This window comes from Falco peregrinus, chromosome 5, assembly GCF_023634155.1.
Source record: "Falco peregrinus isolate bFalPer1 chromosome 5, bFalPer1.pri, whole genome shotgun sequence".
Taxonomy (NCBI): Eukaryota; Metazoa; Chordata; class Aves; order Falconiformes; family Falconidae; genus Falco; species Falco peregrinus.
Genome location: NC_073725.1, coordinates 76888905 through 76901958, shown reverse-complemented (window position 1 = coordinate 76901958; position 13054 = coordinate 76888905). Strand labels below are relative to the sequence as shown.

At 42.6% G+C, this 13054-nt stretch overlaps 1 protein-coding gene across 5 annotated transcripts in view; it reads right to left on the bottom strand.

Moving 5' to 3' along the window:
• DNAAF8 (dynein axonemal assembly factor 8) overlaps positions 1–13027 on the bottom strand; it is a 95578-nt gene extending 82551 nt beyond the window's left edge. For 3 of the 5 annotated variants that reach the window (XM_027796402.2, XM_055806422.1, XM_055806424.1), the window contains exons 1-8: positions 12972–13027; positions 10971–11163; positions 8195–8308; positions 6900–7394; positions 3672–3768; positions 3149–3284; positions 2028–2174; positions 1148–1213 (exon numbers count right to left, since the gene is read on the bottom strand). In XM_027796402.2, coding sequence (XP_027652203.2) covers positions 1148–1213; positions 2028–2174; positions 3149–3284; positions 3672–3768; positions 6900–7394; positions 8195–8308; positions 10971–11117 — 1202 coding nt within the window. In that variant the 5' untranslated portion in view covers positions 11118–11163; positions 12972–13027. The remainder of the gene's footprint in view (positions 1–1147; positions 1214–2027; positions 2175–3148; positions 3285–3671; positions 3769–6899; positions 7395–8194; positions 8309–10970; positions 11164–12971) is intronic. The other 2 variants (XM_055806421.1, XM_055806423.1) reach the window with 2 other exon arrangements.
• Positions 13028–13054: the final 27 nt, after the last annotated feature.

The window sequence follows — 13054 nt, the reverse complement described above, 5'->3', positions numbered from 1 at the left end:
CCCTTGTGAATGAGATCAAAATCTTGCCCTACTGAGACCATGAGGCTTTGTTATTTAGAAACAGAGCTAAATAACATTTGCCAGGCATTCCATTTGTGTTTGTTCTTCAGTAACATTAGAACAAATCAAAATCCAATCAGCTAAGCTCTGCTGTCCATCACTCCAGATTTACACTGATGCAACTTCTGTATTTGCATTAGTGCCAGTGAGAGTTCCCCAAGTATCATCTTGTCCCTGCTTTATGCTGGCTTTGGATTAGATGTTCTAAATTATATTGAGTGTTTAGGCTCCGTTCCTTGTTGAATCATTTATTCTTTCAAACCATTTAAAAAAAGGTAATTGGCTGGCACAATACAACAAATGTTCTGCTTGTCCTCTGCACTACTGGAATGTGAACTTACATCCATCAAACTTCTAGATGTAATCCAGAGCACAAATGCAGTAAGATGTTTAAAGCCTGACATGCCTGCTTCACATTAAACAAACATCTAAACCTATAGGTATGAATCAAGCCCTGAGTTTAGCAACAGGAAATGGCTGGCATCTGTGCATACTGAAGAATTTACAGTTTAGGATTCCATCCATCACACTTCCCTCCCCCCTTCCCCTCTTCCTCTCCTCCTGCCAATTAAGGGGAATTGAGAGCATCCCTGCCCACACAATGTATTCAATATTCTCTTTAAATCAACATCTATCCTAGCCTATCTTATTATTTCTAAAAATAAAGGTTTATCTGAGTCAACTCCCTACAACATTTTCAGCGTTTGGTTCTGAGTCATTTAAAAGCAGTTCTCATGTCACTCAAACAAGTCTGGAGAAAGACTCCGGTTTCCCAGCCACCCAGGACTACCTCTACTTGGTTTTGAGTTGTTTCCATGCAGCTGTACAGGAGCAAGGTGCTACACTGCCTCAAGGATCAACAACTATTTTCTAGCTTCAGTATCTTCACCATGCAACAGAAAAAGAGTGATCTCCTGAGGCCAGATTGAAGCACTTTCACTATTGGGCTTTTCTGTGGTGAAGACCAGGAATGGAGATATTTCAGTACACAAGCTATCACTATAACCACTGTTAGGGCAATTATTTTACTTTCAGAAAAAAATGAATATTGTATCATTTGAATTAGGGTCGTGGTAAAGAACCTTACATTCTCCGTTCTGCTTGGTCCTTTATCATCATAGGCTCTTCCTCTTCAGCTGAGGTGTCACTTGCACTACAAAACAAATTAGACCATATTAGTTAACTCTATTCCAACTGGGTGTTGGCTTTTTGTCATTTCTAGGGTGCAAACTTAGAACAATGAAAAAGGGAGAGATACTTTCAGGGAAGATCTCCAGGTGTTATAGATCATTCTTCACACTATGACTCCAGAAAAAAAAAGTTTCAAGCAACTACTTCAAAATGATTAGCTCCTCAGTAACTATCACCTGTGTTAACTACAAGGTCTCTTCCAACTACTGTTTTCTTCAACCCCTTGCTGCAGCAAATATGCATCCTGAGAAAGGAGCAAACAGCTACCTCGGACACTATGAGCTCTAGGGAAAAGGATGTTTCCAGAATCTCTTGCAAATTCAGAAGAATTTGGCCTCCCATAACTGACTATAAGGCTCTTTTATTTTAAAGACAGAAATCTGTCTCCTACAGTTGCTTGCCAGGAATGTAGCAAAGGATGTCCATTTTGCACAGTGCTGTCAGAATGCTAGCCCAACTCAGACAGCTGCAAGCATTGCTTTGCAGTCACTGCTCACTCCTTTATAGATGGAAACTTTCTAAATGTTATTTCCCTGGATGATTTGCATGTCCCCTTCTGTGCTGCCTGCATCCCCACACATTTACTTGTTCTGAGACAAGTTATGCTCTCCCGAGAACATCTGTGCTCAGACAGGGGCCGTGCCTTCCTACCAAGGTCACAGAGGTGTGGAAGAAGTGAACACTTCTGAAGTTACATTTCACCAGTATGAGATGCAGAGAAGGTTTCGCCTTTCTACTTTTTGTTACTTCTCACTAACAATAAAGCCAGAATTTACCTTTGTTTCTCATCAGAGAACATTACTGACTTCTGTGGTTTAACATCTCTTAAATCTATGTACACGGTTACAGGCTCTGGCAGGCACTGTAATCTCATCATGTCCGTCCTTAGAGAACTTCGTGAAGATGGTAGCAGGGCAACATCCCTAAGTATAGAAAACACTGTTTCAGCATGTCCTCTGCCTTATCCAGACAAGAAGTCCTGCTGGGTGTGGATTATGATCAAAATTGGATTGTGACAGGAGCTTTGTGCTTGGCTACTGTACAGATTCAAACTGCTTCTGCCTACTATCCACCACCTTTCAAAGCTGAACTTGAAAATTCAGCTTCCCCCAAGGAATACAAACCACAGGCAGTAATAAGGGATATTTAGGTCTGAAAAACTAACAACATCAAACCATTCTGTAGAACCAATGCAGGCAGTTATGGTACCAAAGAACCTACAAGTTTGAAGAGCCCAGTGCCAACCAGTAAATACAGGTCCCTTTTTCTTCCCTGCCTCCTTTGGCAATTCTGTTTTATCCTTCAGAGCATGCAAAGTGCAAACCATCTTCATGGCTCTCACTGCTCTGGCAATGAGGATACTTGTCACCTTCCCCTCTACAGAGTTGTTTCACTACTGTTTCCTCTGTGATGCCATCATTGATGTTGATCCCTCCAGTCTGGAAACCCACTTCCTTCACACAGAACCCTCCAAGATGCACTGACATCTCCACTGATACCTACCAAAAAATTATCCTGTATACTTCAACTAAATTGAGGTACCAGCAAGAGAAACTGGTACCCTAAATGACAAAAATAAATGTGATCATGATAATTTGCTTAGCCTTGTTTTCCTGCCTTTCTCATTCATCCCAAGTGTCTGGTAAGGTCTAGAGTCTCTAGACAAAGGTGGTGGTTGATGGAGAACACTAAGGTGGCAGGATATCGACTGTTGTCATCAAACATACACGAAGGACTGAGTCTTAGTTTTTCCTTTTAACAACACTGTTGCATATTCCAACTACAATCAGCTTTCTGCAGAGACTACAGAGAAAAGCACCTATAGAACACCATCAGTTTCCAGGTACCCCTACTGCCAGTCACGATTACCTCACGCATACGACAGAAAAGGACCTACTTATTCTCTTGCCGTTCTTGAAAGGAGAGTTTGGCTGATGGCCACCTGCAGTGTGGAGACACGGTCCTGGACTGCCTGGCACACAGCTCTTTTAGCTTTTCCATGAGCTGATTTTCAGACCTACTCCTGAAGGTCTCTATGAAGAGCAACAAAAAGAATCACCAGTTGTGGTCTTCTGCCATGGGATCACCCAACACACCTCCCCATTTCCACATCACCCCTTTCTCTACAGCCAGTCACAAGGGGAAGGATAAAGATACTATTGTCATCTGGCTCCAACTCACTTCAAACCTTCATCCGTCTTGTCCGATTCACTTTTAGACCGTAACAGGCCACAAAGCACTGGTTTCAAGCTATGAAACCAAGATGAAATCTTGAGGGAAGCTAATTAAAAATGTTTTACAGAGGCATTAAAAAACCCGCTACGATTTCAACATTCAAGATGCTGCTGCAGGAAACAGGAACCTGTTTTATATATTTTTGTACACTTTCAGCAAAGTTGGTATTAATTTAGCAATGTTACCATGATCTGCTGAGGAGAAAGCAACTTCTGCACGAGTGTTATCTTTCTGCTGCACCAGCTCCTCAGGATCCTTGTGTAGATCCCATTTCTCAATATTCTGAAAGAAGACAGCCAAAATGTGATAGAAAATTCATTCCCAGAAGACTGCTACAAAAGACCTTTTGACTCACGTTCTTTGTAGTAATTCCATCAGATTCTTCTGGCACATATAAATACACAAATGGCATGGAAGTTCTTATTTCCAGTACCACACAACTATCACTTGCCACTAGATTAATCAGTGTGTCATTCTGTCACAGTTACTTCAGCATAAGCCTCAACATTTGGCACAACTAACAAAAGGATATTTACAGTTTGAACACATCATTGCCAAGGCTTTGCACATCTAGCATAGCCAAGTGCAGTATAATTACTAAGAAAACTCAGTGAAGGATTAACGAATGTTCATTCAAATATAACAAAGGTGGAGTACCTTCTCCTTCCCCACTTAAAGCTGCAAAGTCTAGAAGTTGTTTCTACAATGGACTGAACTGACAGCTCCTTAAAAAGAGAAACATAAGCCCATCCAAAATATCCACCTGGTCCGTCTTGCCATAAGCTGGGACGTAACTCATGTTGTGTCCTCCACATGGCTCAGTCTTCCATGTGCATTCGCACGGTGGAGCCTTTCCAACAGGAAGTAGTCCCTTTCATCCCTCAAACCCACTAACAGTACCAGACACCAGCAGGTTTTATTTCCCTCTGGCCATCCCCCACAAGTACCTTTCCTCACCCTTTCACTGCTTCCAATAATACCCTAACTGCACTGCCAGCCTGCTTTAAGCAGTTCCCCAAGGAAGTGCTGCAACCAAAGGAACACATCTGCTCTGTCTCTTTGGACACTGCATCTATCCAGCTGCTTCACTGACTTCTGCTGAGGCTTTTTCTCTGAGAATCATGAACCCTTTCAACATAGGCTACAGAAAACTACTGGCGACAGTAAAACAGATTAAACAACGGCCTGATACAAGACCGAGCACACATACTCTGATCCTGAATAATGCTGAGAACTTCTTACTGCCACTAACACGAGAAGGACATCTGGCTTTTCACTCCTTTGAGATGAGGCCCACAGCTTTTTCCACTCCCTTCAACTTCTGACTAGGGAAAATTCCCATTCCTCTAGGTACAGTCAGCATCAGATACAATCTCACAGCTGCTTATCAGGCACTGAAGATAGGACCATCAATTTCGTTGCTATGAATCATACACACACGCTGAGGGTATGCTCACACTGCACACTGCTAGCTTAAGTACAAGAACCAGTCTGCGATGACAGAAGTTCATAAGCATTTAAAGCACTGATTGCTATCCCCTCCAAATATTATTTGAAATGAAAGTTAGAATTAAGAATATTCACATCCATCGAAATACCATCACCAGAACTCAGAAATACTCATGAATTTTTTTTAAAAGGAAAGTGGCTGTCCATTACAACAATTGTCAGAACTACAACTAACATGTATTTCACTGGACCACTCGAGCTTTTGAAAAGCAGAAGCAGCCTCCAAAACAAGCAGTTTCACCTTGTAAAAACCTCCATCATCTGCCCCTCACATTTAAGAGAAGATTCTCTCTCTGCCCTGAGCAATAAATCTTCACACATACCTGAACCATGATTAGATCTATTCTAATATTACATGCTGCAGCTGATGAAAGGTAAAAGCCTGATGAAAGTCACAAGCTGAAGTCTCTCACATCAACACAAAGCTAATACCGGTTCAACAATATCATTGAGATGTATTGGAAGAGTGAAGAATGACTGACAGGTGAGCTTACTACAATGAGAACTGTCACAGGTCAGTACAGGTGCTGTTTTATCAAACAGCCTGAAGAGAAAGACAACATATACATTTGCTTTAATTATGATGCCATTAGTACTAAGCTTCTTTTTCAATAATAGTGCTTAAATACAAAGCATTATAATAAAAAGATCAAACTACCATCTAACCTGCTGTATTAAGGCTTAATCCTCCCAACCCTTAACAGGAATAGCAGTATTGTACTATACAGAATCCAGAAGAAAAAAAGAAATTAAGATTTGCACAATTTAATTTCTAATACAAAAAGGAACTTAAAAAAAATAAAACTAATATTAAAATAAAAAAGAAACTGTATATTAGTTTTAACAACTTTACTTGACATAAACTGAGGTACCTTGCTGAGCGAGGATGAACGAACCACCTTTCAAATCTAAACACATACAGCACGCACACAAAGAATACATACAGCTTTGCCCTCACTTTATGGAAGCGAGAATACACTAAGCTTGGTCTCAGTACTGACCCAAACTTCAGTTCATTGAAGCCAGTGATATCAAACAGGTTCTGAAAGGAAAACTATACCTCCAGGATTAAAAGAGCAACTAACTTAACACAAGGTGAAATGGGAATTAAAGCTAGAACCACATAGAAAAGATCCCCGCCAATAATGGCATGGTTAAATGATGCAGCACAATTTAAAACACAGGCACACAGCTGTGTTCTTTGCCTATACTAGAACAGCTCTAACACCAAAAAAGTTTATTTCTGTGAGTACAGAAAGGGGAGTGAAAGGGAAAAGGAAACATCTGTACTCTGATTCTATAGAAGGCTTTGAACAGAAATACCAGGTTCACGTTCTGTGCTAATTAAGTCCTAATGACCTTAAAAATCAGTAGAAGCAGAGATCTGTAACTGCAGCACTGAAGACACAACCTCTCCATAGCAGTTAAGTGCACATGAGCTGGTAATCTCAGACCTAAGCACCTGCCTTAGGTGAAAGGGATTTAAGACTTCAGCAACAACCCTAGCCACCTTCTCTTCTCATCTCCAGCATTACCACAGTGCTACAAAAAAGACAAGATGCTGGAAGGCCAGCAAGCTCACTGTTTTAATGCAAAGTCTGCCTGGGACCAGAAAAGTTCCCACCTTCCCAGGAAGAGATGTTGTGGTTGGCTTCCCTGGGCCAGACCACGAACCATGCCTTTTGCTGCCATTATGGAGTTTTAATGACAGCAATATGAGAGCTTTAGGTAGTTTGTACAGCACATGACCCAACAAACCCCAAATTCAGGACAATGAAAGCAACAAAGAGAACTGTGGCATGTGCAAAATTTGGCATTTAAGTTCTTTATTTTAGTAGATTCTGCAAGCAATGCACTGTGCTCTCTAACCCCACAAGCAGCACTCACCAAGACTTTTTACTTACCTGCAATGACAAATGGGTCAGTTCTTGAAGATTATCGCCTGAGGAGGTTTCTTCCTTAGCAATTTTTTCTACATTGATGCTAATGCCATGTGAGGGAGGCTTGTCATCTAGCTCTGGGTGGCCTGGTAACGGCTCCAGAAATATTTTGGAGAGTATCTTTGTCTCTATGAGCTTCCTTCTCTCTTTTTGACTGCCTGGCTCTTCCAAAGGCAATGCTGTATTAAGCCAAGTGTTCCCTCTTTCCCTGGCCTGTTCCCTGCCCAGTTCTTTCTCTTCAAGGTGATCTGTGGAATCTCCATGAGACTCTTCAAGAGCAGCTCCCTTTTGGCTTGCAATTTCTTCAGTATGGCTGGCAAGATTGGGAGTCTCATCTTTAATCATTTGTATATCTTCTTTTGCAATGACTTGGGCACCACCTTGTTTCTTCTGAAAGCCAAAACTTTCCAGATCTCCGTTCCAGGTCTCCCATGGTAGTCTTTCTGTTTCCTGTGTTTGCTACAGGTAGAGAAAATACACACACACAGAAAGTCCTACCTCCCTAAGCTTTAGAAGCTTACAATAAACCAAAACAAAGTGATGCAAAGATAGCAGCTCCAACCCAGACACCATCTGGACACAGCACACACCATGTCCATGATAAAAAACATTAAGACTATTTGTTTTCCAGAGACTTTAACTTCAGGAAGTAATAAACATCCTTGAAATTAATTTTCCTTACATGTGCTCATCATATGACTTTTTTTTCACCAAGATAAACAACTGGGAAAAAGCAGCACAATGTTAGTCTTCCCAGGATGGAACAGTAGGGTCAGCTGGCTCCTCTTCCAGCTTCCTACAATTGCTTCCATGATGAAGTGACGAAGATTAGCCATGTAATAATTTTATCTCAGAAAATCTGTTCAAGGGATAAACTTTGCACTCATCTTCCTTCCTACACTGTCCTAACTAACTCTACATTTTCTAGATACATAAAATGATGGCTGAAATTATTTCAAATCCTGAAAAATTCAGAGCCATTGCACAGGGAAAAAAAAAAAAAAAAAAGGAAAAGAAAAACTGCAAGGAGATGGGACAAAAAAAGGTCTAAAAATCTCAAAACCAGGGAGGCCACTATAAAACTATCACTTTAAAGTCACTGTATAAAGATCTAATCTCCAGTAGGAGAAAGTACTCTGAACTATGCTCTTCTATCACACAGTTCAGTCAAACAGGTCAAATAGCAGCAGCTACCCACACTAGAGACAACCAGAAGAGTGGGGTTACAGTAGTACAGCCTGTGCACAACAGTCAACAACCTGCACATTTGAGCCTTCCAGGGAAAACTCCATCAGTTCTTCTGACAGGTCAGGAATTAAGTTCGGCTGTTCCCGCTGGAAAATGAAAAGCTCCCCATCGCTCTCACAATCAGACTGCAAACAAACAACAACAAAAGTGAAGTTAAATGAGGGACTGTATTACACACCTAAATAGCTGTTTTGCAGTGACAAATGCTATGTTGTCACCACTTGACTGAAGTTCAGAGACAAGAATTTTCCCCGCAGTTGCATCTTCACTTGACAATCTGATAGCCCAACACTCAGCAGCCCAGGCTGCCTTACAGCAGCCTAACATTTGAGCAAGCTACAAATGTAAAAAACACGTAAAACATTGAATTACTACAGAGGCTGACAACTAACATCCCTCTCAGCAAAGCTATGACAAGAGTGGGCAAGTTCTCTAACTCCCAAGTGATTTTTTGCACTACTCCATTTACCATCACAGAGCAGCAAGAGCAGGGCTGCTCCCTAAGGGAAGGAAAGCACATAACTGCAAAGCCAGGGGCCTCACCAGGGAAAGCCAAGTCCCACAGCACCTAAGAGCAATTAAGCAGGACAGACCAGAGACAGCGACCAGCCTGAACCAAGAATCCAGATCATAAGACAATACTGTGGTGATGAGGCAGGTGGGAGATTAAGCCTCAAATTCAATTCATGCATGAAAGTCTAGAACACTCTGAACAGTAACTAGAAACCAGTACTTCTCCAACATAGCTCAAGAGTTAAGGCCCAGAGTTAAGCTTAAATAGAGCTGCCGGGCTTGTGGGTGGGAGCCCCAGCTGAGGCTGGGCAGGGCCATAAGGGCTCACTACTGCAATCAGGACCCTAACATTCACTATTTAGAATGTAAAGCAGTATCTTTACTTGGTTAGACAGAGTCTAAATAGCTTTGAAAATCTCTTTTCTGAACATAAGATATGCATTTGAGATGAATCCTTATGCATAGACACCAAAGTGAGATTAAGCATCTCCTCAGCAGTCAGGACAGACATTTCCTGCTGGTCCTTTTGTTTTACAAGTGTATGTTTTCAGTAGCTCACACCACCGAGAATTTTCTCAGTGTGGTGTAATTAATTTCTCTTAACATGAAGCAAACAATAACAGAATTTCTTTCCTCTTAATAAATTGCATATCAGGGTACTAAAAGTACTTCAGGGCATAAACCACATTTGTCAGTGCTATTCTCGAATGCAGGAGCACCGCACATTCAGGTTACAGATCTCGGATGCATAAATGTATCTTCGCACAGGTGGAAACTGCTAGGACAGAGGTGCAGCACTGAAACTGCAGGCTCAGCAGGCTCCTGTCTCACTTTTCAGCAGGAATTTTTTTCCAGATGTAATAGAAACAGAGAATTTGGAGATGTTTATAAGTAAAAAATCTATTTAGAGTTATGGAATGGTATTTGGCACCAAAGTACAAAGCTATCTCTGTTTTAACCTTATTGTACACTTATACAACAAGAATGCCTAAAAATAACTTGAGTGTTGAGCCTTAATCTATACTATATAGATGTGTATTAAAATGCAATGTCGTTTTAAATAACTAGAACAGAATGTAGGTAGAGGGGAACTGAGAAACAGCGAGGCATTATAACTTGTCCAAGATGTTAGTGACAGAGCCAGGTGCAGAAAACAAGTCATGGGGAATCTGTATCAACACTTTATCCAGTAGATCATACTGCTTCTGATGATTGATTAATAGTAAGTAATAGATACCCCATGCAGGCATTTCTGGCTCCTTCACTGCTCACAAGACTCCCTTTGTCGCATTAAGGGCCACACTAAGTTAGACTAAAATATATCCTTTCAGATATTCAGATAAAAATTTTTTTTCAAGATTATACATGTTTGAAAATTAACAATATATTCTGATTTGGAAAAAAGGCCACTAATAATTGAGTCTTGAGATACATTATCACCTTGGAAAAGTCAATGCTAAAGCTAGTATCTTGGAATAGAGAGGTAGGCATTTTTATTATTTCCACCAGATTGTTGCTGTCCTGTGAAGAGAGATTTTCCTCAGCCAAGAAGCAGCTGGTCCCAGACACTAAGACCCAGCAAGTAAAAAACCTGTAACAGTGAAGAATACTGCTCAATACCAGTCTTATGCTTATATTAAAATATCAGTGGCATTGTGCTTCTTTACAGGTAGGATTGAAGCAAAAAGGGCAACATGGCTTGCAGAGAGTTACAGGCTGGGAAAAAAGCAGAATTCAGGATTGAAGTATCTGCCAAATGCTTTTTCCAGTGGTACACAAAGTCTTCAGGAATATCACTTTCCTATGATCCTCATACATAGAAAAACATACTAACAGGCCTACTGTCTGGCAAGTATGTTATTGGAATGAATAGCACAATACTCTCAAGCATAAAACCTTATAATTTCATTTTAAATCAGCAGTATGCTTCTTTCAGACTGTATTTTTGACTGAACAAACTAAGAAGAAATGCAGGCTCATTCTACAAGATGCCCCCTACCCTCCTCTTCCCAACCTAGAAATACTTATTGTCTGGAGAAATCAGTCCCTTTTGCAGGTTTCAAATACAGCAAGAGGAGATGGCAATTACACTTTGACAATTAGAGATAATCCACAAAGCTGTGGATTAATGCTCACTGTTAACGATAGTCAGAACAGGTAGTCCATCAAGGATACCATACTAGCTACTCAGAAGTGCCTGGCTAAGGTGACCTTCTGCTTTTAAGAGATTTTTCTAAAAGACTGTGAGAAAGAAAAGCAAGTTCCAGTGCTTACTGTGGAAGCGTCAGAGTCCAGAGATGGGAGCTGATCTTTCACTGCAGCAAGTATGGCTTCCCATTGAAATGTTCGGTTGCTCGGAACAGGAGCTGCAGGAGGCTCAGATGGATGCTCTGTCTCCTCACTTTGCCCTTCTGAGGCCATTCGAACAGCTTCCCTTCAATCAAATGAACGATGAGCTTAAGTAAACCTCACAAAAGAACACAAGGGATAACATCAGTACAAAACAAGAACAAAGCATGTGCATTCAGGGTCAGCACCGTTCTCAGCACTCCTAGGGTTTTCACTGTCAGCAGTGAACGATAAAATCTGTATTTTTGGAGTTGTTCCTTCCCACCTGCCTTGAGAAGGCTGAGAGCTTTCTGCCCTGCTCACAATATACACCCATAATTGGGGCCACACACAGGGCAGTTTAGCGCTTCATTTATAAAGTGTTTTTCGGGATTCTTAGCCACTGACTTGTAACTGTTCCCAGAAAGGCATGTTCACACAGCCTGCAAGGAGAGGGAAGAAATGCAGTGAAGGCAAGGCTGACACCTCTGCTCTCAGCTGGTTTTAACTCCTCTTCCCTACTCACATTCCCCTCCTCACTGCTAAAATGATAGATAAAATTATTTGGTTGCTTTATTCCACTGGGTTTGTGTAAAAATAATTGACAGGAGGCACGCTCTTGGATTTTGACCTCTCAAAGTGTTTATAAAGTGGACTCTTCCCTCATGCGTTCCTTGACGTACATGAGGAATCGACAACACAGTAAGGACTATCACTGTACTAAGAAGTTGGGTAATTAATCCTCATGAAAATGTTTGGGGTTTAGATTTTATGCTACAACTGCATGGTTTCTGGTGGAGTCAATTGTAATTGGAGTAAATAATTTCTGTTTGGCAAGAAAGGTTAAGAGGTTTGTGACTGCATGGTGTTCAGTACTGAAGTAACTGTTCAAATGATTACACCATCACTATTATTTGCCTTCACATGGACCAATACAGTAACACTCCCCTAAACATAAAATTAAACTCATCTCATGCCCTGGGAAGCTTACAACTTGCAAAGCGTGTTTGCAAATACTTCATATGCCACAGCCATACAGCAGCAGCTTTGTTCAGGTGAGACAGCCCCTGAATCTGACTGGAGGGAAAGCCCCCAGGCTGGAGTACTTTGACAGTATGTGTAAGTTTTTAAGGGCAAGGGGAGTAATATGGGGATAAAAACAAACTGCCTACATGGCTCCTTCTGCCAACTTGAGAGAAGGTCAGTCTCTCAAGGTTAAGTATGTTATACCCAATCTGACTTATCAATGTAACAGAGCAGCTTCTCTGAGAGCAATCAGTACTCTGTTTACAGCCAAGTGCAGTCTTGTTAGACAGCTGTAACACAACAGGCAGTTTCTGAAGAGCTTGGGGCAACTGAGACGTGAAATCCATGTCGCTAGAACTGACGTTTTCTGTCACATCCACCCTGGGAGCCTCGCTGCCAGGGGTGTGACGGCAACGAGGCAGGCGACAGCTGGAAACAAACCTCCGCTTGGGGGCGGTGCTGACGGGCACGCAGCGCGCCGCACAGCCAGGGAGAAGCGAGCGCCTGCCCTCAGCACCGGCCACGCCGCACCGCCAGGTTTGGGGCCCGCACCGCCCGACCGACGCCCGGCGGGAAGCCCTGAGGGCGCTCCCTCACAGCCACCAAAATGGCGGGCGGCGCGGCGCATGCGCCCCGGCACCAGCGCCCCCGTCGCCATGGCAACGCGGCCAGCAGCTCCCCGCGCCCCGGCCCGCCGCGGCCCCCCAGCACCGCCCCCTCCCCTCCTCACAGCCCCTCTGGCCGCCGCAACCGTCCCTGGCGGCGGGGTGAAGCCAACCGGCGTAGCCTATAAAATGACGGGAAAAAAAGCAACCAAAACCAGGGGCCAGTCAGCAAGAACACAGCTTTAAGACCTCCATAATCGCCACTCCACCCGCCCATATCGCTGCTGGTACTTTTAGTATCCACCCGCCCCCCTACCTCAGCCACCGGGCTGGGTCCGCCTGCCTGCTAGAACCGCCCGCCCTCCCGCGAAGCGCAAATCCCATTGGCTGACCTTCGCT